This window comes from Tenrec ecaudatus, chromosome 1, assembly GCF_050624435.1.
Source record: "Tenrec ecaudatus isolate mTenEca1 chromosome 1, mTenEca1.hap1, whole genome shotgun sequence".
NCBI classification, from domain to species: Eukaryota; Metazoa; Chordata; class Mammalia; order Afrosoricida; family Tenrecidae; genus Tenrec; species Tenrec ecaudatus.
The window spans coordinates 24216940-24244628 of record NC_134530.1 but is presented as its reverse complement, the minus strand read 5'-3'; the positions used below and the strand labels follow the sequence as shown (position 1 = coordinate 24244628).

General features: G+C 55.7%; 1 protein-coding gene across 1 annotated transcript; it reads left to right on the top strand.

Moving 5' to 3' along the window:
- Positions 1-345: 345 nt before the first annotated feature.
- CERS1 (ceramide synthase 1) lies at positions 346-27689 on the top strand. The gene is made up of 7 exons (XM_075549092.1): positions 346-585; positions 2760-2919; positions 12279-12459; positions 15399-15560; positions 15770-15917; positions 16020-16132; positions 27551-27689. Exons 1-7 carry the CDS (start codon positions 346-348, stop codon positions 27591-27593), a joined length of 1047 nt encoding a protein of 348 aa, XP_075405207.1. The 3' UTR covers positions 27594-27689.

The window sequence follows — 27689 nt, the reverse complement described above, 5'->3', positions numbered from 1 at the left end:
GGGGTGGGGTGGGAGGAGGCGGGTGCGCAGCAGGGAGCGTGTGCCTTAGTTTCCCCGCCGCAAAGTGGCCGCGAGCTCGAGCGCGGCCCCACCTGCCTTCGGAGCACAGCGCGATCACACCGAACCCCATTCGCCTAGCCCAGCCACCGCCGCGGCGCTCAGACTCCGGGATCCCGCACCGCGCCCCCCCTTCCACCGCGCCCCCGGGGGCGGAGCCTGTGTTGAGACCGCCCATTCGTCGCGTCCGACCGCGCGCCCCCGGCCCGGCTGCGGCGCGTGACGCGGGTCGCGGGGCTGGGCTGCACGGCGGGTGGAAGCGGCGCGCAGGACCCGGGCGCGGCCGGCATGGCGGGGACGGCGCCCGCAGCGGGGCCCGAGCCCATGCCGAGCTACGCGCAGCTGGTGCGGCGCGGCTGGGGCAGCGCGCTGGCGGCCGCGCGGGACTGCGGGGACTGCGGCTGGGGGCTGGCGCGCCGCGGCCTGGCCGAGCACGCGCACCTGGCGCCCCCGGAGCTGCTCCTGCTGGCGCTCTGCGCGCTCGGCTGGACCGCGCTGCGCGCACTGGTCACCTCACGCCTCTTTCGGGTGAGTGCGGGGTCCCGGGCACCCAGGATCATCGCGCGCTCTTTTGGGGGAGAGCTGCGGGGCGGGAGGCTGGGAGGAAAAGGGGGTTCCCTAGGCCACCACCTGCTGGCAGTGGCCTGGGGCTGGGGAGGCCCGAATGGGGGTCCTGAAACGAGGACCGCCGAATGCCCGTCCCTTTAGGCTGAGAGTTTGCGGGGCCCAAGGTGCAGGTGGTGTCCTCTTGGCTCAACGAGGGGCACTTGGGGACGTGGCTTAACCCAGGGCATGAAGTCCCGGGTGATGAGAGGCCTGGCCTGGCCACGCGCCTCTTCGGACAGGACCAAACGGAGAAGGGGAGTGGGCCGGCGGGAAGGCCCTGCGCGGGCGATGCGAGCGCCCTTGGAGCCGGGTTCGTGCGGCCGGCCGCGGGGCGCGGGGCGGGGCTGCCTGCAGCTCCACATCGGTGACGGGGAAGAGCCTGCGCTGCCGGTCACTGCCTGCGCTGCCGAGGGTCAGCGCCACCGTCCGACCACCGGCGGCAAAGGTTCCGGGAGGAGGGGTGGCGGGGCCTCCGGCGGCCCGGCAGCGATGCCCCCTAGTGCTGCATCGGCCCGCGGTGGGTGGCTGGGCTTCCAGGCTGGGGCCTGGAGGGGCCGCAACGGATCTGCCCAGCCTTGCAGCTGCCCTGTCCCCAGCTTGGGTGACCATGGGGGCGACGCTGGCTCCCAGCCTCCCTTCCCTGGGGAGGGCTTGCTGTTTCAGGAGCTGAGGAGAAAGGCAGCCTCAGACGGAGGTCACCCGCCCCAGTCTGGCAGTGGTGAGGGGACAGAGTGCCCGTTGCCAACAAAGGGGCCTTTCTCTCCGCTGGCTGGGAAAAACTGAGCCTTGTTAGGTTGGGGGCGGGCTGTTGTCTCTCTGCCACTGCTCCCACCTCCACCCGCTTGTCACCCACATCACCGAGAGCCTGAGCCCAGAGCTCTGCTCTGGGGAGGAGGACAGGAGGGCAGCCCTTGGCTGGCCCCATTTAGCTTCATCCTTTCCCCCACCCTTCCTGGGGAGGCTGCCAGGAGATGTGGTGGTCCCTGGGCTTTGAGAGCAGGGGGGGGGGGGCCTCCATTCATCCCGGAGAGCTCAGTGGAGGGCAGCCAGGCCACCCTCCTCACTCCCCCAGAGCCCTGAGGCAGACATCCACCCCGACCCTCCCCAGCCCTCAGGGTGGGGCATGTGACCCAATTCAGGGCCACACTTCCCAACAAATGGGCGCGGCAAAGGGCTGCCCCAGTCCCCAAAAACATCTTTTTGGCAGCAGCCCTGTTGCCAAGGGTTACCAGAGCTGACTGGCTGTCTCCATGGCAACAGCTCCTGGCTTCAGCCCCCTCAGCTGGAGCCCCCTGGGAGCCCCCTCAATGGGGGTCCCACTCTCCCAGTGGGGCTGGAGTCCTACCCCCACCAAGTTAGGGTCCCCCTGCCAAGGACCCAGGGACATCAGACGCCCTAAATGTGAGTCCCTCCTTAAATTCCTACATGCCTGACCTTACTTCCTCCTGATGTCATCTCTGCTCATGTGTCCGCGCACAGCCTGCTCAGCTGTGACGTCTCCCCCCTCGGGAACCTCTGCTCTTTCTCCCTCCAGCCCCATTCCATGTCTCCCCCAATCCATGCACCCCCCCCAATCCATTCACCCCCACCCTCCTCCCCCTATTTCCCATAGGCCCTCCTGTTTCTCTCTGACCCCACCCCAAAATTACTGTTCAAGGTACCTCCTTCTCCTCAAGCTTCCTCATTCACCCCCCATGTGAACACCCCTTGGGTTTTCCACCCCCATGCTGTCTCAGCACCCCATATTCCATCACAAAGCTTCTTTCCATGGTCACTTTGAACATTGCATTCTCCTACCCTCCCCTCCCCACCTATATCCCCCAGCCTGCCACCTTCCCCCTGCCATCCCCATTGGCTTCCCTTGTACGAGGTCCCTGCAGCCCCATATCCTCCTCCTCAGCACCACAGTGCCCAGACAGCTGAGCACTAACTTTAGTCCTTGGCATCCGTGCACCAGCTCCAGTTACACTCGGGCAGCTGTGGTCACAGGGGCCCTGTCTGCTCTTTCAGATTCAGCCCAGTTTCAGGAGGACCCAGCGTCGGTGTCCCTGCCCCTGGCACCTAGCATCCATGACCGCCCACCCTCTCACCCATAGCCCCTGGCCAAACGGTGCCGCCTGCACCCCAGAGATGCCGCCAAGATGCCTGAGAGCGCCTGGAAGTTTGTCTTCTACCTGGGCGCCTGGAGCTACAGCGCCTACCTGCTCCTGGGCACCGACTACCCCTTCTTCCATGACCCGCCCTCAGTCTTCTACGGTAGGGGGCCTGCTGGGCGAGGCTGGCCTGGAGGAGGTCCCACTTTTGTCGTCCCAGGTTGGGGGTGGGAGCAGCACATTGATTCGAGGGGGTGAGAAGAGAGGTGGTCAAGGTCATTTTAATTGTGGGGAGATTAAACGAGGGCAGGGTACTAGGAGGGAGGGGGGCTGAGGCTGCATCTCCATGTCTGTGACAGGGGCTTACAGGCTTCTTATTCTTCCAAGAAAGCCCGACTGTGGGTCAGGAGTGCCCAGGGCTGGTATTTCAAGGTGGCACAGCCCTGCCGTGTGTTTGAATGGCCTTGAGGCCCAGATGGCTCTTTGGATTGGGGTGGGTAGAGACCCTGCCCCGTGGGGTGGTTCCAGGCCGGCTCAATTCTGTGTGATACTGCATGCATCCCAGGCCTCTGCAGGGGTGGCGTGCAGTTGTCCCTCAGTTTCCCTTTGTATGGATAAACCACAGCAAAGCCCTCCTAGTCCCTGGTACAGAGCTGCCTCGGGCTTCTTGTGAACTGGGCTTTTGGGCCACTTGCTTCTTATAACCTGCCAGGTGCCTGGAGGAGTCTCTGGGTGGTACACATATGGAACAGGCTCAGCTGCTCACCAAAAGGTTGGCAGTTCCAGTCTGCTCAGAGGCACCTTGGAAGAAAACCCTGCTGGTCTACCTCGGAACAATTCACCATTGAAAACCCCATGACACAGTGACCCAAACTGGGACCTGACCTAAATGCCCACCGGCAGATGAATAAATAGACACAGGGGTGTACAAGCGTGTGAGGGGCAAATGCTATTGTCTTTCCCTTCCCTTTTCTCCAGAACTTTCTGCAACGCTCTCCCAGAAGGACATTCAGCCAGTGGGAGAAAGGAAGTCTCAATACCATGCTAGCGTAGGGAAGGAGTCTGAAGATATGTGCCGAGCAAAATAAGTCGACCCTAAAAGGAGAAACACTGTATAGCCTCGCATAAACAAAAAGACAAGAAAAAGCAAATGTAGAGACCACGGTGTATCAGGGTGACCACACGTGGGGAATAGAAGGGTTCACGGTCATGGGAAAACGGAATTATAGATAAGGTTGCACAACGAATCACTGTAATGACAGTCAATAAGTTGTATGTCTGTTACGGTTGAATGAGCCAAGGTTATGGGGTGGGTCTACCAAAGAGGAGTAACTGCTGAGGCTGCTGATCCACAAGCCCAGATCTCACAGGACCTGGCTCCTTGGTTTGGAGAGTAGGGTCACGGTTTTAGGGGCTATCCAGTCCCTTGGCCTCACCATGGGTTGCCGCGTGCTTCTTTTCTGCCTTCTAGTTTGTTGCATTGTCCCTCAGGTCTCCAAACGTTGTACTGCGTCATTCAGGGCACAACAGTTGGTCTCTCGTCACCCAAAATAGCGGGAGAGTCAGGATAGGAAGAGGATGTGAAATGGATGGGTAATCCCCTCCGTGAACAACTGCCTCCCTTGGCTCGAGACTGGAGACCCGGGGGATGCACAGCTACCATTACGGGGCATTTTGATCACAGATGAATCCTGATCAAAAGGCGGGGGGGCTGTAGAGCAGATTTTCAAATACTCATTAAAAACCAAAACCTCACGGCCAATTAGTCTAGTCTGACTCACGACAACCCTATAAGGAAGGGTAGAAACACCCCTGTGGACTTCTGAGCCTGCAACTTTTATGGGAGTAGAAAGCCCTCTCTTTCTCCCTAAGAGTGACTGGGGTTTCAAACTGCTGACTCCATGGGTAGCAGATCAGCATGTAATCACTACACCACCAGGACTCATGGAGGATGGATAAACCTTAGAAATGATTGCTGGGAAATAATTCTTAAACCACAAATCAGAAATGTCCCCTAAAGTCATCTTAAAGCCAAACAGTAGTTTAACATAAAAATGTGCCAAGACTTGGCGTTTAAAAACAAAAGGGAACATTGATAAAGGGAAGGACATGCTTGGTGTTTCTCAAGCGGAAAGAACCGAAGTAAAAGCTCAAGCCTCCAGTTGCAATATTGAAGGATTCTAAGGACAGGCCATTGAAAGACTGCAGAAGCATCAAAATAATATGAATGGAATACACGGAGTCATGGTACCCAAGGGATTAGCAGAAATCCATCCATTTCAGGAAACAGTGTAGTGTATGATCATGAGCCAATGGTACTGAAGGAGGAAGTCTGAAGGCATCAATAAAAAACTAGGCTCTGATGGAACGCCAATAGAGATGTTTCAACAAACTGCTGCAACACTGGAAGCACTCACTCATCTAAGCGAAGAAATTTGGAAGACAGGTATTTGGCCAACCGATTGGAATAAATCTGTTTTTGTGAACATTCCAGATAAAAATGATGCAACAGAATATGGAGATTATTTTATATACATATATATTTTAAAATCATTTTATTGGGGCTCTTATAGCCCTTATCACAATCCATACAAACATCAATTGTGTCAACCACATTTGTACATGTGTTGCCATCATAATTTTCAAAACATTTTCTTTTTATGTGAGCCCTTGGTATCAGCTCTTTTTTCCACTCTTCCCTACCCTCCCTCATAAACCCTTGATAATTTATAAATGTTCATTTTTTTTCATGTATTACACAGATGCTGTGTCCCTTCACTCCCTTTTCTGTTTTTCACCCCGCTGGGGCGGTGAGTTAATATGTTGATCATTGTGATTGGTTCCTCCATTATCCCCCCCACCTTTCCCCTACCCTTCTGGTATCGCTACTCTCATTATTGGTCCTGAAGGGTTTATCTATCTTGGAGTCTCTGTGTTTTGAGCTCTTATCTGTACCAGTGTACATGCTCTGATCTAGCCGGATTTGTAAGGTAGAATAGGGGCCATGATAGTGGGGGGGGCATTAAAGAACTAGAGGAAAGTTGTATATATGTTCCATCAGTGCTGTACTGCACCCTGACTGGCTTGTCTCTTTCTTATGATGCTTCTGTGAGGGGAAGTCCAATTGTCTACAGATGGGCTTTGGGTCTCCACTCTGCCCGCCCCCTCATTCATATCGATATAATTTTTTGTCCTGGGTCTTTGATGCCTGACACCTGATCCCATCGACACCTCATGGTCACATAGGCTGGTGTGCATATTTTTATTGACATATCTTAATCATTCCAATATATCCTTTCCCTTCCCAGAACATGGAGATGATTGAACAGTATCATGAAAATTACCCAACCTAACCAAACTCACTGCCCTCGAGTCAGTACAGACTCATCGTGACCCTATAGAACAGGGGAGAACGGCCTCTGTTTGTGGGCTTCTGAGATGAACTCTTCTCAGGAGTAGAAAGCCTAGGCCTTCTCCCTCGGAGCGGCTGGTGGTTTCAAACTGCTGACCTTGTGGTTAGCAGCCCACCAGGGCTCCTCGTTAACATCACCAACAAACCAGGACTGCTGAAGATCATTTTAAGCAATGGTTGCAGCTGCATATCGAATGGGAATTTGTGGAGTGGGAATGTGCGCGCGTGGAACCTGAACATGGACCGAGAGGCAGTTGTGTGAACAGAACAAGGGATTAAACCGTGCCTGCAGGGTTTAAAATCCGGAAGGGTGCGCATCCTCTCACCACACTGGTTCAGTGTGGATGCCGAGCAAACCATCCGAGAAACTGGATGATATGAAGAAGAGGGCGGCATCAGGATCGGAGGGAGGCTTATCAACAACCTGCAGTGTGCCGATGACACCCCCTTGCTGGCTGAAAGCGAGGAGGACTTGAAGCACTTGCTGATGAAGATCAAGGATGGCCGCCTTCAGGATGGATGACAACTGAACCAATAAGCAACATCGTCATAAATGGAGAAGATATTAAAGTTGACAAGGCTTTCATTGTACCCGGATCCACCGTCAATCAGCTGATGGAAGCGGCAGTCAGGAAACCCCACGATGCATTGCCCAAGACCCCCGCACAGTCACACCGAGACCCACCTGCTCCACGCGGTGGGATTTCACAGCCCAGTGTAAACGTAGCTTTTGCGTGCAGCGGGAAATGAAATCATTCATGGCCTCGCTTTATTGCCATTCTTGCTTGAAGGTGCAGGCCCTGGTGGCAGCATGGGCCCCGAGTCGGGCTGCCCCGAAAGGTCCGCAGTTCAAAGTCACCAGCTCCGTGGGAGACAGAGAAGGCTTTCTCCTCCTGTGAAAAGTGACAGTCTCAGAAACCCACAGGGTCGGTTCTCCTCTGTCTGGAGCAGCGGTTCTCCGCCTTACTCAGGCCGCGACCCTTCCATACAGTTCCTCATGTGGTGGGGACCCCCAACCATACAATGATTTTCCTTGCTACTTCGTCACTGTCATGTTGTTACTGTGATGAATCGTCATGTGAATATCTGACAGGCAGGATATAGTTTCATTGTTACAAATTGAACATCATTAAAGCATAGCAATTAATCACAAAAACAATCGGTAATTCTATATGGTGAAGTATTTATTTCTAATGACAAATCAATGAAAGTTCGTCTTGAAGCATGGTGTAGCACGTGTAACAGTCTTAATATAAAGGCAGTAAACTACATGGCTACATTTTGCGACAGTGTGCATAAAAAGCCAGCGTCAGTGGGAAGGTTGAGACGGCTTCTTTCTCACAAGCTCAGCGTGTCCGCAGGTGGGCAGACCTGCCTGGAGACAGAGAGGAGCTGTGTCTCAGTTCCTGAGACCATCAGAAATAGGTGTTTCCCATGGTCTTAGGTGACCCCGAGAAAAGGTCGTTCGAGAACCGCTGGTCTAGAGGGTCGGCGTGAGTCAGAATCGACGCGTTGGCCCTTTGTGGCCCTTTTGTGGCCGAAGCTGCCACCTCTCCGATTCCGCTGCCCGCTTTGCGGTGTCCGTCCTCACAGACACAACAGTGCATCTGAAGAGGACTGTGGAGCAGGGCCTACTCTCACCCACGTGGTGTGGTCCTGAGCTGGGGCTCGCCCGCAGCACTGCATTTAGTGTTGGGCTTATGGGGCGCCCTGCCCGGGCTGGGGACCCTGCACCCTGGAGGCTGCCTACCGAGCAGGATCATTGAATGAGATTAGGATTACTTCAGAAAGCCACGCACACAGGGAGGCCAGGGTGTGGGGCCCTGAGGGTGGCTTTTGAGTGAAGGCTTCGGGGTGTCTGGGAGGCCCAGGCAGGCCAGCTGGAGTCACATGGGACAGTTGCTGGCATCGGCGCGGAGGGTGGGTGGGCAGAAGGACCTAGTGTGGCCAGACCTGGCGAGGGCGCTGTCTGTCTACAGTCCTTGGAGGCTGTGGCGAGCACTCAATTTTACCAGGAGGATCCCGAGCTGAGGTGGGAACTTCTGCTGACTGGCTGGCTGGCGCCTGAGATGTAGCTGGGGGCTCTGGCAGGGGTCAGGGCCGGGGAAGGTGGCTGGACATGAGAAGCAGTCTGAAGGTGGAACCTGTAGAGTTTGCTGTCAACCCAAGGAGTGTGGAAGAGAAAAAGGGGTCGGATAACACTGGGGGTGGGAGGTGGGGAGCGCGAGGAAACAGGAGTTGAGCTGGACCATCTGTGGATCCATAGGTGGAGCTGACACCAGAGTGGAGAGGGCCAGGAGGGGCAGCATTTCAGCTGAGGTCCCCCAGGCCGTGCGTGCGTGTGCACAGACACAGGCTGCTGGTGGGTGCACTGGGAGCAGGTACAGCAAGGGTGGGGACCAGCTGCTTCTGGTGGCTGGTGGGCAAAAGCCAGGGGGGGAGGGGCGCAAGGGACGGGCAGAGGGCTCAGAGAGTTAGGGGTGGGAAAACTGGGATGCATCCCCGCTATCCGGGTGAAATGTGGGAGGTGTAGGGGCAGCCCAGCCAGCCAGACTCCCGATGATCTCGGGGTGACAGTGTGTTGCCACTCTCAGTGGCTGAGTTTCCAGGAGTTCTCCAGGCCTTTCTCCCGAGATCCTTTTGGGCTGGCAAGACCCGAGCCTTTCCGTCAGCAGCCGAGCAGTCTAGGGGGCCAGTCCCTGAGGAGCTGGAAGGAGGGCCGGCTGGTGGACTGGCATGCGTGGGTGAGAAGGATTGTGACTAGGTGAAGTGACCCTAATCCTGGAGGCTGGGACAACCTGGGTCACCCCATGATGGCGATGAGAGTCACTCTCGGAAGAGCCCAGCTTGGACAGGTCATGAGGCCGAAGGGATGGCTCATCCGCAGTCCAGGTCTAGGGCCAGCAGGGAGCTCTGGGTGTGGGGGCAGAGAGACAGGAGGATGTCAGCCTGGCTGGAGCAAAGTACCACTGTCTTGGGCTTTAGTTGGTCATCCTCCCAGGGTTCTGCAAGGAGGTACTCCGACCCAGTAGCCAGTCCTTGGAAGGGGCCCTCCATCTAATGGGTTTTAAGTTTTTGGCTGCTAACCACAGGGTCGGTGGTTCAAACCCATCAGCTGGTCCCCGGGAGAAAAATGAGGCTGCCTGCTCCCATCAAGAAGTACACTTGCAGACATTCAGAGCAGCCCTGCTCTGCCCTGTAAGGCCCCTGGGAGCCGGGCTGGGCTCAATGACAGCCTTGCCAGTCCTTGGCCCTCATATGGTGTCTGTCTTTGCCCTGCGTGATCAATCCCACTGCCCTGCTGGTCCTCCCCTTTCATGGGCACCCACCCCGATGACCATTCCAACTGATGGCAAAAGAGAAGCCCTGTTTGCTAGCCAGGGCGCTGGCCCAGGCTTAGGGGGAGGCCTGAAACGTACCTTTTGGGAGAACATAGGTAGCTCCATTCCTAACGAGAACCAAAGGGACTTGTACCAGCCATCCTTCCGCGGCCTGCCATGCCATGCCAGCCCCAGGCGGCCCAGCCCTGCAGATGCACCCCGAGTCGTGTCTTTGGCCTCCCTGAAATGGAGACACCTGGTCAGGTGGATGTTGGGGCAGGTGTTACATTTCCACACAGAACTTGGCACGCAGGGTTGTGGTGTCCTACCCCTTTGGCCTCCTGCCCCCTCTCCCCCACGCCCCTCCCCCTGGGCTTGGATGGTGCCCCCTGTGGCCACAACCACTCCCCAGGGCTGGAAGCTGCAGGCCATCGTTCCCCACTGAGTGCTTGTTTGTGGTTGAGTCGATTTTGGCTCCCATCGCCCCCTGGGGGTGCGGAAGAGAACTGTCCCGGAGGGTGTCTTGGCTGTCATCTTTACAGAGGCAGGTGTCAGACCTTTCTGCTGAGGCCCTGCTGGGTGGGTGGGAAACACCAGCCCCAGGGCCAGTGGCTGAGACCTTAGTCACTGGTTCCATCCAAGAACACCACTTGGAAAGTGAACCGCTCGCTGGCATGTCGTCCATTCCCCTAGCTGTGCCAGCACCTCCGTATCACCCCAAGAGGAAAGCCCAGACCCCTAAGCCGCCCCCGCATTCCCCTCCCCTCGCCCAACCAGCCTCGCCTCTTTTCTGCCTCTGCGGAGTCACCTGTTCGGGACGCTTCCTATCAGACACCAGGCTTGCGGGCTTGGCTGGGTTCACTGAGCAGCACCTTTCAAAGTCTGCCCACGTGGTGGCAGGTGGCAGAGCAAGCGCCTGCGCACAGTGGAGCAAGCGCGATTCCCCGCCATCCGAAAGTAGCGCCGTAAGGTGAAGAGGCCAAGACCATTCGCTCATTTACCCAGTGGGAAGAAAAAGGTGCCCCCAGGCCCCCCTAAAACAACGTACCAAAGCATGCTCTGTATGACCCAGAAAACCCAAGGCACTCCCAGGGTCCTCAGGCCGGGTGGTCCCGCTGGGGGCACCCCCTGGGAAGGGGCGTGGTGACGCCCCAACTCCCGCTTCGGGTGAGCCAGCAAACTCAACGCTGGCTTCTCTTTCGTGTTTTTTTGTTTTGTTTTTTGGTAAAAGCAAAAGCCCCCTTCGGATTTCTTTCCTTTGAAAACAGACGTGGAGGGATGTAGGTCTCTCATTACAACCAAATTGGCACCAAGTGGATTTTGGAAAAGCAAGGGACGCCACATAGTATCCCTCATTGACAGACACTGGGGTTGCGTCCACCCTCGGCGTGCTCTGACTTGTGCCACAGTGGGCGCTGGTTTACCATGGAGTCAGCTTTCTAGTCATCTGGGCACTCGCCTCTGAGCGGAATTGCTGGGTGGCCAGCCGGGTACTCTGGGGGCATGGCTATCAGGAAGGGTGATGGAGACCAAGGAGGGGCTAGGGAAGTACTGGGTGGGAGACCGCTGGGCCTGGATCCGTGTAGGGGTGACAGGGACAGGAAGCAGGCAGCAGTATGGACAAGGGTGAGTCCTGTATGGGGTCTGGGAGGGTCTCAGCTGGACAGATGAAGAGATGTTGCCAGGGCAGGAATGGGGGACATCAGTGAGCAGCTGAGCTCTGGGTACACCTAGGCGACACGCTGCTGGTCAGTGAGCTGCTATGAGAGGGCCCTGGATGTAGCTGGAGGGTCAGCTAGGGAAGGTGGGCAAGAGGGGGACCGCTGGGAGGCCGCAGCTGGAGGTGGTGTGGAGAGGGCTGTGGCAGGAAGTCCAGTGTGTGTGCTGGGGATCGGTGCCACTGCAGGAGGAAGAGAGGGCAGGACAGCGACACCCCCCACCCCGCCACCGCTGCAGGACACTGTGGGTACTCTGTGAATTCCTCCTCTGCTGTAAGTTGGGGATTTGCAAGGAGCTGGGGGCCAGGAGGAGCCGTGGGTTATATGTTGGACTGCCAACCATGAGTTAGCAGTTCAAAACCACTAAATTGCTCAATGGGAGAAAGTTGAGGCATTTTACTCCCATAGTGTTTGAGTCTGGGAAACCCACAGGGACAGTTCTACCTTGTCCTATTGGGATGCCATGAGTCAGAACTGATTTGATGGCAGCGAGAGAGCCAGGAGGCTGATAAGATGGGGTACCCGGCCGGCCAGAGGAGACTGTGGGAAATGGGGGCCTCTGAATCTATAAAAAGTATGGAGGCTCCAGAATCCGCTCCTCAATGTGCACCAGTCCACACACGGCAGGCGTGCTCGGCCCAGGGTGATGGGAACAGTGAAGCACTTGACCCCTCACAGACCATGGGTGCGAGTCCTCCCAGGGGTGCCTCAGAAGAAAGGCCTGGCTGTCGGCTTCTGAGAAACTAGCCATTGAAAACCCCTGGTGCACAGTGTGACAAGGGCACACAGACATGAGTGGGGATGAACTCAGCAGCTAGTTTTTTTGGTAACAGTTGGAGACAGTGTGAGAGTGTGTGTGTGTGTGTGTGTGTGTGTGTGCACCCAGGCACGGGGCACCAGCAGGGAGGTCTCTGTTGTCTGCATAATTCTGCCACCAGCACAAAACGGTTCTAAAAGACAAAGTCAGTGGACAGAAAAGTAACAGGTAGAAAATTAGGGGCAAGGCCAGGGGAGTGGGGGGGCGGGACTGGGGGCATCTGTGGCCCTGACCTCTGGGCGTGGTTTTCTGCAGACTGGAAACCGGGCATGGCGGTGCCCTGGGACATCTCGGCAGTTTACCTTCTGCAGGGCAGCTTCTACGGCCACTCCATCTACGCCACAATCTACATGGACGCCTGGCGCAAGGACTCGGTGGTCATGCTCGTCCACCACGTGGTCACTCTGGCCCTCATTGTCTCCTCGTATGCGTTCCGGTGAGCACAGTGCTGGGCTGATGCTGGGGAGCCTGTAGGAGAGAGAGTTGTAGTCTTGGGCGTAGTCAAGGGAGAGGCTGGAGGAGGAGGCCTGAGGTGGGTAGGTCTCCCAGCCCCAAGCCGGCATCTGTCCCTTCTCAGATCCCCACTTGGAGCTAGGCGTGTAATAGAGACCATTTAGATAGGCCCAAGGGTCCCTGAGCTTACAGCGGCCCCTATGGCTCACACACAGCCTGAGCAAGGGAGCCAGACCTTGCCGGGCACAGTGGGAACTGAGTCACCTGTTACCCATTCTGTTATTAAAATTAATCTCCCCTGTTGTCTCAGTCTCTCAGTTGCAGCTCCAATAACAAGGCTGCTCGGGCAGTCTTCCAGGACAGAAACGTCTTATTCACTGTCAGGGGCTGGAAGGCCAGGTCCAGGGGCTGGGCACTCTGGGAAAGCCCTTGTTGGTTGCCGCTTCTCTGTCCCCGGCCACCCTGATTCCCTGGAGACCTCCAAGCAACACTTGTCTTTCCTCTCTGTGTACTGGCTTGTCCCTGTGACTAAGCAGCCTCTTCTGTGTTTGTTTTTATAAATAAATCATTTTATTGGGGGCTCTTACAGCAATTATCACAATCCATCCATTGCGTCAAGCACATTTATACATTTGTTGCCATCATCATTCTCAAAACATTTGCTTTCTACTTGAGCCCTTGGTATCAGCTCCTCATTTCCCCTCCCTCCTGAACCCTTGATAATTAATACATTATTATTATTGCGTCAAGTCTTACACTGTCTGATGGAAAGACAGCTTTCTACCTCCAGAAAGAGTGACAGTCTCGGAAACGTGCCGGGGCAGTTCTGCCCTGTCCTTTAGGGTCCATCGGAGTCGGCTGTGACTCGATGGCACTGAGTTCCTCTGATTGCTCCAAAGTGAGTAGGTTTAAGACACGCCCTCCATGGATAGGGCCTCATTAGCATACCAAGAAAGCCCTCTGACCAGGTGGGATTGTATCCACAGGTAGAGGGCAGTCCACCACTTCCTTTCTGCTGAGGACAAAATCCAACCCATATCACCTGCTTCCTTTTCCTTTTTAAATTTTTTTTAATGTGGCTACTCCCTACATCTCACTGCAGTTACGTCTATTCCAACTCACAAGCAACCCTGTAATACAGAGTAGAAAAGCCCCTGTGGGTTTCCAAAGCTAACTCTTAAGGTAGGGGTTCTCAACCATCCTCATCCCGAGGCCCTTTCAGACAGTTCATGTGGTGGTGACACCCCCTCCCAACCATAACATTATTTTCATTGCTACTTCATCACTGTCATTTTGCTACTGTGATAAATCTGGTGACTCAAATGAAAGGCTCGTTCAGCCCCCAAAGGGGTCACGACCCACAGATTGAGAACCACTGTCTTCAGGGGAAGAAGCCTCTTTCTTCCACAGAGCAGCTGGTGGTTTCATACCACCGACCTTGTCGTTAGCAGCCCCACATAACCCACTACACCACCAGGGCTCCGGTCAATGTGGCTACTCAAAAACCAAGCCAACCCCAACCCAGACTCGCTGACATCAAGTTCGTTCTGACTTGTGGCGAACCTGTGCGACAGGGTAGCACTGCGCCTGTGAGCTTCCCAGGCTGTATTTTTTTTAGCTATTTGGGATTTAAGACATATAACATATCATTCCACATGTCAGTCATGCCAAGTAGACGTGTACAATTGCTACCACAATCAGTACAAGAGACCGTAACACCTTACAGGAATAGAAAGCCTTATCTTTGTCCGACAGAGCTGGCTGGTGGTTTCGAATCCCTGAGGTTGCAGCAGCAGCGCAACACATGACCACCAGGCCCTCACCACGCTCTGAGAAACGTGTCATAGAAACTTAAAAGGATGGCCGCAGCTCAGTGCTGCTGGTTGCCTGGCCGCAGGGGCTGGTCGAACTTCTGTACTCTTACATGTAAATCCAAACGTCTCCGTCCACAGTCTCAGCAGCCACTCAGGGCTGGGGACTCCAGGATTGGACAGTGTCAGTACCGAACATTTCCCTCACTCTAGAACGTTCTATGGGGCAGGATTCTACTAGAGCAGCGCTTCTCAACCTGTGGGTCTCCATCCCTTTTGGGGGTCGAACGACCCTTTCACAAGGGTCGCCCAATTCATCACAGTGGCAAAATGACAGTGATGAAGTAGCAACAAAAATAATGTTATGGTTGAGGGGTCCCCACCACATGAGGGACTGTCTGAAAGGGTCGCGGCCTGAGGAAGGTTGAGAACCCCTGCCCTAGAGGGTGGAGACAGGAGATAAAACCAGAAGAAAATGGGGAAGGAAAAAGAACATCATCTTATTTGAAGGTGCTAAGAACTGTGGGAAAGGGGCAGGAGCTCTTTAGAAGTGTTGGTGGGGACATGGGGTCACAGAGGTGACCCCTGCTAGGCAAGTAGCTGAGATCTTGAGGCTGCACCTAGGGGTGGCCCTTGGAGCTGTTCCTAATGGCAGTGAGCTTCGGAGAGCTCTGGAGGGCGGCTGGCCTCGGGAGACAAGGACACATCAGAGAAGGACCCACGGGACCCTGGGCAGTGCGGGCAGTGAGGTGGGGGGCGAGGTCTGGCTGCTGCCGGCCTGGCTGGCGTGGCCTGACCCTACACTGGGCCTGGAGCGGTGGCCGGCAGGGGAGGCGTGGCCGGCAGGGAGGCGTGGCCTGGCTGGTGTGGCGGTGGCCGGCAGGGGAGGCGTGGCCGGCAGGGAGGCGTGGCCGGCAGGGGAGGCGGGGCCGGCAGGGAGGCGTGGCCTGGCTGGTGTGGCGGTGGCCGGCAGGGGAGGCGTGGCCGGCAGGGAGGCGTGGCCGGCAGGGAGGCGGGGCCGGTAGGGAGGCGTGGCCTGGCTGGTGTGGCGGTGGCCGGCAGGGAGGCGTGGCCAGGGCCCTTGGCGTGACCTGCCCCGCCCCGCCCCCAGGTACCACAACGTGGGGGTGCTGGTGCTGTTCCTGCATGACATCAGCGACGTGCTGCTGGAGTTCACCAAGCTCAATGTCTACTTCAAGTCCCGGGGCGGCGCGCGCCGCCGGCTTCACGAGCTCGCGGCGGACCTGGGCTGCGCCTGCTTCTGCGTCAGCTGGTGAGCCTGGGGGCTGGGCGGGCGCGGGGGGCCGGCAGGGAGAGCCGCGTTGGGCAGAAAGGGTTGAGGGGGGCACTGACCGGGGCTGGGGGACAGGCAGGTCAAGAAAAGGACAGGGGGAAAAAGAAAAGGAGAGGACAGAGGGGGCGTGGCCAGGGGCAGGGTGGGGACAGAGGCAGATGGACCCCCCCCTCCCGCCCCTGCCCCAGGTTCTGGTTCCGGCTCTACTGGTTCCCGCTCAAGGTCCTGTACGCCACGTGGCACTGCAGCCTGCGCTCCGTGCCGGACATCCCCTTCTACTTCTTCTTCAACGCGCTGCTGCTGGCGCTCACCCTCATGAACCTCTACTGGTTTCTGGTGAGCCCTCCCCCCTGCCCCCCCCCCCCCGCGGTTCACCTCCACCCACCCACCCAGCCCCGCCTCTCCCCGCGGCCTCACCCGCCTTCCCCTCCCCCGCAGTACATCCTGGCCTTCGCTGCCAAGGTGCTCACCGGCCAGATGCGGGAGCTGAGCGATGTGCGCGATTACGACTCCGCGGCAGACACCTCCAGCCCCGAGCCCTGCAAAGACGAGTGAGTGTGTGCCCCGCCAGCCCGGGGTGGCCCCGCACAGCGCCGTCCACGGTCAGTCCCCCGAGCTGGCCCGTGACGCGGATCAGGCAGACTGACGGACGTGGCCACAGGTCACGGGCACGCAGGAGCCTACAGTAAAGATGTGGAGCGACGGGCTCAGACAAGAAGTGGTGCAGGGGACAGAAAAGGGAAGAGGGGCTGGGGCTGGCAGAGCAGCAGGGCAGAATCCGGTGTGCCCTGTGGGGCCCGGGCACCAGGGCACAGAGACATCCTGGGTCCTGAGGCGGGGGAACTAGTTAGGGAGCCTTCTAGAAGGATGGGGTTGCCCAGCTTGACTCTGGCAGGGGTCCTTGGTGACCTGGGGCAGCTGGTTTCCGGGAACTGTGAGGATCTGAACTCAATGAGGGGGTCGGGAACAGCAAGCAGAGAGACTTCTGGGGTCATGGGACCCCAGACACCCTGCTCCATGGTGGCAAGCCCTTTGCACTCCTGAGCCTGGGCGGATGAGCGCAGGGTGGGCAGAGGCTCAAAAAGCCCCGGGTGCTGGTGTGGGGCTGGGCAGGGAGTGCACACCAGATGACCGCGATGCCAGGCATGGACCACCGTAGCTGAGCCATGGCGGCAGTTAGGCCAGGACCTCGACTGGAGGTGGACCCAGTCCAGCTTTAGATGTAGATAAAACAGCTCAACGGCGCAGAGGCTGCTGCCACCATGGTGGGTACTGGGCAGGGCCGAGTATGGTGGTGGGGCAGGAGGAGTCGGGAATCACAACTGCATTTAACAGAGAAGCCCATGAAGGTGGTCCGGAAGTCCATGTGATGGGTCTCACTGCAGCTCCCAGGATAGATAAGGGTTGGGACTGGGGCTCTCCTACAGGACACCTGGTCAAGGTCATACATGAACCACAAAGGAAAGACTATGAAATGTCACAGACCCAAAGGAACAGGAGATGATGTGGGATCCTGGACAGATAAGGGTCATTTATGCCCAAATAGATAAAATCCAAATAAAGCCGGGTGCTTAGCTGGTAGCATGGAAGCGATGTTGATTTTTCTGTTGTGGGACGCGGACTGTGGCCACTTACACGGTTCACAATGGGGACAGTGGGATGGGGCGGGGCTCGGGTAGGGGTGGGGAGGTAGTAGACCAGAACTCCGCATGCTACCTTCAGAATATTCTTTGCAAGTCTGAAACCCTTATCATTCTGGAGCGGAGACTCAGGCATTACAAATAACCCAAAGACTAGATACAGCTGAAGAGAACATTGCTCGATTGGAAGCACTGAAGATATGGCTCAGAATTTGGCATAAACATGTGGAAGTTATGGCAACAAGAAGGGGAAAGAGTACCTCGCCTTTGTAGGAGGTGGCGTGGGGGACCATCTGAGAAGACATGATGCTGAGAACGTTCCAGAAGTCATGATCTATAAATCCCGAAGCAGGATAGCCAAAAGGGAGACTCCTGCCGAGAGCATGTCAACAGCGGGGGGCAGAAAGAGGCTTCCTAGCCCGAGAAATGGAGGAGAGCTAAGACCGTGGAGCGCTGTCCTCCCCAGGTCCATCAGCCAGGGGCTTGCTTTGTAGACCACTCAAAACAGAACAGTGATTGGGGAGAAAGCGTGTGCAGGATCGGACACCATGACAAACCAGAATGAAGAAAGTTTCCCGGTAGCCAAGCCCGCTTCTCGAAAGGGCTATTTCAGAAAGCTGGAAGGCTGTTTGGATAGATCGCTTGGCAAAGAAACGGGCCCAGATCTGAAAAAAGGTGACGTGTGATTTGAGAGATTAAAGAGAGAGAACTGGAGTGTTAAGGATGGTTAACTGGCGGAGAAGGAGCCTTGGTGGCCCCCAGGTTAAGCGCTCAGCAGCAAACTGAAAGGCTCCACTCTCCCCGGGGCTCCACTGGAGAGCTGAGTTGGCGGGAAGATGACCACCCGGGCAGGCCCGCTCCCTCAGACGAGGTCTCCAGGAGCCACAGTGGACGTAGTGGCACCCAGCAACACAAGATGGATGTTTCTGGTTTTGGTTTTCCATGGGGTTGAGCAGTGGTTCTCAACCTGTGGGTCGAGACTCCTTTGGGGGTCAAGCAACCCTTTCACAGGGTTGCCTAAGACCATTGGAAAACACCTACCGTATATACTCGTGTATAAGCCGAGTTTTTCAGCACATTTTTTGGGCTGAAAATGTGCGTAACATCTGTTCCTCCGCTGTTCATTCAAAGCCCCGCTGACACTGCAGGGCTTTGAATGTTTGTTTACTCACATCTAACCAATCAGAGCCGTCCTATGACGCGCAGAAGCACCCGTAGTGATTCACTTATGCTGGCAGCTGAACTGGTAAGGATGTATCTGTGGCTGTGTTCCGTCTCTCACCTCTGGTCTCTGTGTTAATTCACATCCTACATTTCCCACCCTAGGCTTCTACTCGAGTCAATCAGTTTTTCTGGTTTCCCAGGTAATAAATAATTAGGTACCTCAGCTTATTCTCAGGGCGGCTTATATTTGAGTATATATGGTATTTCTGAAGGTCTCCTGGCGGGTCCACCCACATGCTGTTACCCATGCTACACCGTGCTTCCAGACAAAATTTCATTGATTTGTCATTAGAAATAAATATTTCAAAAAAAAAAAAGAAAAGAAAAAGCAGTTACTTAAAAAGAAAAAAAAGAAAGAAATATTTCACAATATAGAATTACATCTTGCTTTTGTGATTCATCACGATGCTTCAGTGATGTTCAATTTGTAACAATGAAAATACATCCTGCCTATCAACTATTGACATGACGATTCATAACAGTAACATGACAGTGACAAAGGAGGAACAAAAACCATTTTGCGGTTGGGGGTCCCACCGCATGAGGAGCTGTGTGACAGGGTCGCGGCCTGAGGAAGTACAGAGTCTGTTGAGGATGTGTGTTAACAGACAAGAGGGCAGAATGGAATGAGAAGCAATGAAAACAATATCAAAGGGAGGGAAAGAAAGTGAGAACAAAGACAATAGTGTCCCCCAAAGGGCGTCAATGGAACCTAAAACATTAGCAATGGCTATCAACCTCAGTAGAATGGCCGTGATGAGAAATGGGAGTTTAAAAACCCAGCTCTGCTGCTGACGAAGGCCTCCCCTCCAGTGGATAGCCTGCACAAACAGATTTTTATATCCTCACCCTTTAGGAGGCTAGAAGTTCAAGTTCAAAGTGCTGGCTCCAGGGTAAGGGCTTTTTTCTTGGTCAGTTCCGGAAGGGCCTTGTCTCTTGAATTTCTGCTTCCTGGTTCTCTGGCGAGCTCTGTGTGTGTTGGCTTCTATCTTACCTCCTCCAACACCACGCCACCCCATCCCTTGCTGGATCTTTGTATACAGTATCTCAAAAAATATTGATTTAAAATATACTCTATTGAGCTTATGTTTATTAATCTCCAGTCATCTCATTTACACAGCACAGACAGCCCATGCCCCAATGAGATTATAGCCACAGCCTTGTGGTGAGGATTTCCAACCCATTTTAGGGGGGAGGGAGGGCAGCATTCCATACGTAACATTCACCCCTTCCCAGAACCAAACTCACTGCCTTCCAGTTGATTCCCACTCATTACAGCCCTTTAAGACAGTAGAACTGCCCCTGTGAGCTGCCGAGGCTGTAATTCCTTATGGAAGCAGTCAGCCTCATCTTTCTCCCAGGGAGCATCTGATGGATTTGAACCACCAATCTTGTGGTTAGCAACCCAACATGCAATCGACCATGCCACCGGAGCTCCTTTCCACCCGTCCTTTGTTGTTGTTGATAGGTAACATCGAGTCAATTCTAACTCATAGCAACAACAGAAGGAAATGCCGCTGGGTCCCGTATCATCCTCGTAATTGTTCTCTTTGAGCTCTGTGTTGCAGCCACTGTGTCCGTCCATCTTGTCCAGGGCCTTCCTCTTTTCATTGCCCCTCCACTTTAGCAAGCGTGAAGTTCTTTTCCGGCTTCATGAGATGAAGTCTCACCATCCTTGTCTCTAAGGAGCATTCTGGCTGAACTGGTTCCAGGCGGATCTGTTTGTTCTTTGGGCAGTCCATAGTCCTTTCAGTCTCTTTCTCTAACACCAGTTTAAATTCATCGATTTTTCTGTGGTCTTCCTTAGTCAATGTTCAACTTTCACATACACATGAGGCAGTTGAAAACACCATGGCTTGGGTCAGCTCATGTTAGTCCTCAAAGTAACATCCTTGCCCTTCAACACGTTAAAAAGGTTTGTGCAGCAGATTTACCCAATGCACCTTCGGTCTCTTGACTGCTGCTTCCATGAGCGTTGATTGTGGATCCAAGCAAGACGGAATCCTTGATTGAAAATCCTTCCATCTTTTCTCCGTTTATCATGATGTTACCTACTGGCCCCGTGGTGAGGATGTGGGTCTTCTTCCATTGAGCTGTCACCCGTACTGAGGGCTGCAATCCTTGATCTGCATCAGCAAGCATGTCAAGTCCTCACTTTCAGCAAGCAAGGTGGTGTCATGTACACATTGCAGGCTGTTAACAAGCTTTCCTCCAAGTCCGATGCCCAATTCTTCTTCATATCTTCTCTTATGACGTGCTCAGCATACACATGGAACAAGTATGGTGAGAGGATGCATCCATTACGCACACCTTTCCTGGCTTCAAACCACGCAGTAGTCAGTCCCTTGTTCTGTTTGCACAACTGCCTCTGGATCCGTGTACAGGTTCCACGTGAGCACAAGGAAGTGTTCTGGAATCCCCATCTTTCTCAAGGCTGTCCCTAGTTCGTTACGATCCACACAGTCAAATGCCTTTGCGTAGTCAATGCAACACAAGGAAACATCTTTCTGGAATTTTCTGCTGTCAGCCAGGATAAAATTAAAAAAAAAAAATTCCCTGGTCACAAGCAAAGAACATTTGCCCCATCACATCCTCTCCCAAATCTTAAATCAACTCCAAGTCTAAAATCTTATCTTCTGAATCACCTAAATCAAATATGGGTGAGATTTTAGGTGTATTCCATCCGGGGGCAAAATTCCCCATCTCCTGTGAACTGTGAAATTGAGACCACAAGTTGTTTCCAAAGCACAGTGCTAGAACAGGCACCAGGTAGACACTTCCAGTACAAGGAGGGATGCCTGTGCCGAAGAAGGGACATGTGGCAGTCTGCTCCCCTGAGAGGCGGATGGATGCCCTGGAACCTAAGGAGCCGCTCTGCTTCTTCCTATGGGGCAGCTATGGCGCTAAGACAACAGCCCAGAAAACAAAAGAGCTATCTACCAAAGGGCTTCACAAATTCTGTGGAGACACTCCATTCTCTTTCCATTCCCTTTCCCGCGAACATCTTGAAGCCCCCTCCTTGTACTGCCATCTGGGCCTAGAGTGACTTGAGCAAGGCCACGCCATTGCATGCTAACGCCAATCACGTCTGAGAAATAAAGAGCAGCTCCCACCCAGAAAAAAGCGAGGCCCAAAAAGGACAGCCACCCAGGACCAGGCACAGACCTGGAAGGAGGGTCTTTCCCAGAGCGCCCAGAGAGCGCCCTCCCCCATGCCACTGAGGGCCGGCCCACTGGGGACCACACAGCTTCTCTGAGAGTCAGGCTCCCATCCCGCCCCCTCCTGGGCACCTCTCCTGAACATTCATTCACCCTTCATGCTGGAAGACAACTCAGAACAGATGCCCTGGGAAGTTCTGGAGAGCCCCACTCGACCTCTGGGGCGCACCTACCTGCGGCCGGGTCTCTCACTGGCCTCCACGCTCACACCTGACTCTCCTCCTGAACTTCATACCGCAGCCACCTCCCCTGCGCCAGCTTCCCTCCCCAAACCCAAACCAGAACTCACAGCAGACTTTGGGGGGGGGAGAGGGGAGGAGCCTTCTCAAGTTTGGGCTGAAAAGAAGCTGCTCCTCACAACCAAAGCAAACGGGGTGCACGTGGGGGCGGAGTCTTGTAGAAAATGGAATGAAGCGGCAGTGGAATGTCCAGCCTCTGTTCAACAACACTCATAAAACTTTGGGGATAAAAAAACCCCACTACACAACTCCTTGGAGATGCTGCTGCTGCGGTGGGCAGACGCTGCCCTGGACCAGCCCTACCAGCAGCGGAGCCTTAGGCCTTTGCTGTCAGTCGGGTGTTCAGGGAAGTTGGTTGCCAGGCCTTGCTTCCTCGTCTCAGTATGGAAGCGTCGCTGAGACCTGCTTAGCATCACGTTGTCAGGTGCAGTCGAGGGGGTTCCAATCCACAGCCACCCTCCCTCTCGGCACCACACTGCCCGGCCCTCCACCCGCCTCACCGTTCCTGCTGTGGGGCCACCCACGGGGCCACCCACGATGACAAACCAGGGCCTCGAGGGTCTTCCTTCATTGCCCCTCTGCTGGACCAGGCGCGATGTCCCTCTCCAGGGACTGGTCCCTTCTGCCAGCAGGTCCCAAGGAGGCGAGGTAGGGTTAACTTTGGCCATGCTTGCTTCCAAGGAGCATCCTGATTCGCTTTCCTTCCAGAGAGCTTCCGCACCCTTCCGGCGGTCTACGGCGTATTCCATATTCTTAGCCGACACCATCCTTCAGATGTGCCTTCTAACGGCCTTTTGCATGACGTGACGTGCGTCAGGCTCGCCTTCATCCTCAAAGTGGCCTCTTGGCTGCACCACCCTGTCACAGGTCTTGTGAAAAGATTTCCCCAACGCAGTGTGCATCATTCCATCTCTTGACGGCTGCTCCCCATGGGTGATTGTGGAGCCCAGGAAAATAAAGACTACTCGCTTCTCGGCCTTTGGCTAAGATCAAGTGTAGGAAAATAAAGACCGTTCAGTGAGCGGGCAAGGGGAAGGAAGGATATTTAATGACTGGGAATGCTGCCTCCTGCTCCCCTGGAGGAAAGACTTCATGTGGATCTTCATCTCCTGTCAGAAGCCCAGACTCACTCTCTTCCCATCAAAGAAAAAAAACGGCACAACATTTGCCACCGAGAGGACACCGACTTGTGACCACTTCAGGTGTGTCGGAGCAGACGGTGCTCCGTAAGGCTTTCCACGGCTGGTTCTTCACAAGTCGATTGCCAGTCTTCGGAGGCTTCTGGGAGTGGGCTCAAACCTTCAACCTTTGGGTTAGCAGCTGAACGCGTGAACTTTTGTGCCATCCAGGAACTCCTTATCAAAGATACAAATGGGGGAATTGTTGTTGTCAGGTGCCGTCTGGTAGGGTCAGACCCAGAGTGACTGCACAACAGAACCAACCCCGCCTGGTCCTGTGCCAGCCTCATAGTGGCTCCTGAGCCCAGGATGCAGCCACTGTGTCGTCCATCTCGCCCAGGGCCTTCCTCTCTTTTGCTGCCCCTCCGCTTTACCAAGCACGATGCCCTTCTCCAGGGACTGGCCTCTCCTGGCCCAGGCCCAAAGTCCACAAGATGAAGTCTTGCCACCTCAATTCCAAGGAGCTTGCTGGCTGCACTTCTTCCAAGACAGATTTGTTTCTTCTTCTGGCAGGCCCTGGGACGTTCAGTGTTCCTTGCTGACGCCCCAGTGCAAGTTCAGCAAGTCCACCAAGCCTTCGGCCACCGGCCGTCACCGCTGACCGCTTACCCATGCGTAGGAGCTGATTGGATATGCCACCCCTCCTCTCCACCACTAACCCCCCAACTGCTGCTTCCATGAGCATGGATTATGGATCCAAGCAAATCGAAGTCCTTGACGATTTCAGTCTTTCCTTTATGTGACGTTGTCTGTCGGTCCAGTTGTGAGGATTTGGGAGGGTTTTCTTGCCATTGGAGCTCAGGGCTGGAGCAATAATACAGCGGGCAGTGGGCCAGAAGCAAAGGGGGAAGGAGTTCTCAGAGGGGCACTGGGAGGGGAGCGGCACACTGCTACTAAGCACTCAGCTAGAAGCTGAGAGGCCGGTGATTCACTCTCCTCAGGCGGTCCCTGGGCAGGCAGGCCTCCCCATCTGCTTCTGGAAGGTCTCAGTTGTCTGCATGAGAGGGGTGGCCTGCCAGGAGCTGGAGTGACCGACAACAGGAACAGGGTGGCCTGTTTCCCTCGGAGACCCCAGCAGTCACAAAAGTTAATTAGTTTGGCCACACACACACCCCCCTCTCAGCATGAAGGACCACATGCCGAGCTAGGAGACAGTAACAGATGGGAAGTGTCACCTCCGGCCTTATCTCCATGCAGATAAGGTCAGACAAAGACCAGCAAACCCCGAGAAGTGGGCACCGATAGGCCGGGCAGACTCACATGACCTTAACACACCACCTGCGCGCTGTTGTCCCAGGAGTTCACCATCCGTGTCCCCAGGCCCCCTCCGGTGTTCCGACCCGGTTTCCTGGTCTGTGAGCTTTACAGAAGCTCTGGTGGATGCGTGCCAATGGCCCACCTTCCGCGAGGAGCCAAATGCAAACAGTATGTCCCACCCGGGATCCTGTTTCAGCCGAGAAACAATGCCAATGAGCCGATGCTGACTCCCGGCAACCCTGTAGGGCAAGATAGAACTGTCCCGGTGAGTTTCCGAGAGCCCGTCCTTCTCCCTGGGAGCGGCCGGCGGTTTTGAACTGCTGACCTGGCAGTTAGCAGCCTGACTCCCCACCAGGGCTCCTGTTTCAGCCAAGGAAATTTTCCGCAGGAAAATCTTCTCCCACTTCTGGGAAGAGGTGGTTCTGCAGGGCTGGCCATCAGTGCAAGTGAGGAGGGAATGGGGGGCGAGTCAGACACGTGGGTACTGGCGCAGGTGTGGCGGTCAGCTGCCGCCACGCAGGTGCCACCCCACAGATGGGAGCCGCGCCCGCTCAAGCCCACGGTCCGGCTCACGTGTTTCCGGAGGGGGCTGATCTAGCGCGATGCGGGGCAGTGCTCTGGTCACCCCCAGGGATTTCTGTGGGTAATTCTCACTAGATCACTAGGCCTTTCTTCTTCCTTTGGAAGCAACGACCTCGGGTGACCAGCTCTGCTGCGACTTTTAATGACATGCTGGTGGTCCACCTTCCAGGGTCCCAGCAACACACCGGCCACCACAGTACAGAACAGAGGGACAAACCAGCAGACGTGTGCGCGCGTGTGGCTTGTCTGTGGGCAAGGGGGCACAAAAGCGGGGCACTTTGGAGGAGCAGCGCGTGAGCTGTGGGCGCTCCCCGCTGCTCGCTTAGCCAGTCACTGCTCACTCCCATGGGCATCGGGTAGGACTGGCCTCGTAGGGTTTTCAGAGCTGATGTCTCCAGGCCTTTTCCTTCAGAGGTGCCTCTGGGTGGAACTGAACCCCCAGCCTTTGGTTCAGCAGCAAGGTGTGTTATTTCCAGGAGACTTGTACAATCATTACCATTTCAATTTTAGAACATCACCCACCTACCCCACCCCCACGCCCCATGGTTAAATCGCCTTTAAAATGAGTTGTGAAATCAGTCGGTTCCAGCGCTCCCTCCCCCCTCCCGTCTTCATTTCTCACTCCTGGAACCCCCCTCCCCTTCCGATCACCCACTCCCCAGGGTAGAACTGCTCTGGGGAGTTTCTGAGACTGTCACTCGACAGGAGTGGAGAGTCCTGTCGTTCATGCTGAACCACTACACCAGACAGGGGCTTGGGGGCTTAGGCCAGGACACTGTATAACGGACTAAAAGCCCTCCTCGGTATTCCAGTTCATAAACTAGATGACGAGAAAACGACTTCTCCCAACGGACGGAAAATGCCCAAAGGCATGTTAAGCCAGCAGTTCCTAGAGAGAATGGCCAGGGACCGGTGATTGCCTTGACTGTTGGTTTGGGATGGTGGACAGAGTCAGCAGGCTGGTCAGTTGGTTAAAAACTGCTATGGGACAGAGAAGCAGGGTGCCCACGGCCACCCTGACTCGAAAAGCACCCCCTGGTCCCTGGTCCTAACAGGTAAAGTGCTCTGGGCGACTCCCAGCAGGCAGGTGCCCTCTCAGTCCATACCTATTGCCCTGTCCCAACTCAGACAGGGATCATGGAAATTACCTGTGGGGGGCGGGTGGGGGTAGGGAAAGAGGTGTCCCAGGGCAAACAAAAACAAAGACTATTAGTAGCCGGTGGAGTGTAAACTCCTGGTGACCCGTGTGAGCGGAGGAGACTGGTTCTGGAGGCCGTTTCTCTGCGGTACAGTTGAGTGGGTTTGAACTGCTAACCTTTAGGTGAACAGTCGAGTGTGAGCATTTGGTACCCAAGGCATGGATGTCAAGTAGCCTTGTTGCCAGGTGCCACGGAGTCTGTTCCAGCTCATCCGCACCCTCTGTACAACAGAACTAAACGCCGCCCGGGCCTAGGTTTGAGCCCGATGGTGCAGCCACTGGGTCAGTACACCTGGGGGCGGGCCTTCCTCCTGCTCGCCGCCCCTCCACGTTACCAAGCACGACGTCCTGCTCCAGGGACTCCTCTCCTCTGACAGCTCCGTTCTGTGAAATGTGGGAGGTGCGGCCGGTGACAGCTTTCTTTCTGGATTTCTCTTAGGCTGGGGAGAGTAAAGGTCCTCCCCTGGGACCGCAAGCTGGGGCTGCGTGGACACATAGGGTGTTGCTTTAGATACAAAATGTGTGGGGTCTGCTTGGCATGAACTGAGAGTTACAGGACAACACCCACCCGTCTAACATGTATAACCCTGTGGCAATGACTGACCTGTGCAGCCAGCACCTGTTTGTGGACCACCCTGTGCCCATGAGCCGTGAGGGGTGTTTCCCCCACACCCCCAGCCACTATGGATTGCTGCCCTGGGCGTTTGTATAAAGAGAACCACATGCCCCGTGGGCGTCTGTGTCTGCCTTCTATCACCGGAGCCATGTGTTCAAGGTTCACCCGCAGTGTAGCGCTCCCGGGGGCTTCTCCCCCTTTCCTGGCTGAGCGAGCAGTCCTCTGAGGCAGGGTGGGCCAGGGGCTCCACCTTTAGGGTGCTCTCGAAAGTGCAATTCTCTGGGGTCCTTGGGAAGAGTGGGGCTTCCGGCTCAATGTGGTAACTCAATGCTTGACTTTTGAAGGAGTGGATTGGAGTTTAAACACATTGTCTAATTCGCTTTATGAAGTGTAGGGTGTAGGGAAGGGGAGGGAGGGCTGGAGGCTTGGCCAGGTAGAGGGGAGCTTTGAGGGGCTGGCATGGCAGGTTGGGTGGTGGGGGGCGGGTGGGAGCTCTGGCTAAGGCTACTTTCAGGTGCGGGTGGGAGGAAGGTCAGCGGCTTGCTGGGGCCAAGGTTTCAAGTCCGCCATCGCTGGAGGGTGGCTGGCTGTGCGGGCTGAGGGGTTACCCTGGGGGTGGGGGTGCGAGTAGAGGGGGGCGCACGAATGGACAGACGGAGGGAAGCACCCTTGGTGCGCACGCAGCCGAGCGTCCAGATGGTCAGGCCTGAAGGGAAACAAAGGCGAGATGGTTGACCTGTCGAAGAACCTGGAGAGTGGAGGGGAGCAGAGGGGCTGCGGGCTTCCCTAACCCACCCGACCCCCTTCTGACCCTCAGGAAGCCGCTGAGGAACGGCCTGGTGAAGTACAAGCGCTGCTGAGCTGTGACGCCCCGCCCCGCCCGGAGCCCCGCCCACTCGTCACCGCCAGCCACGCCCCTCAGCTCATTTCCAGCCCCGCCCAGTCCTCGTACCCAC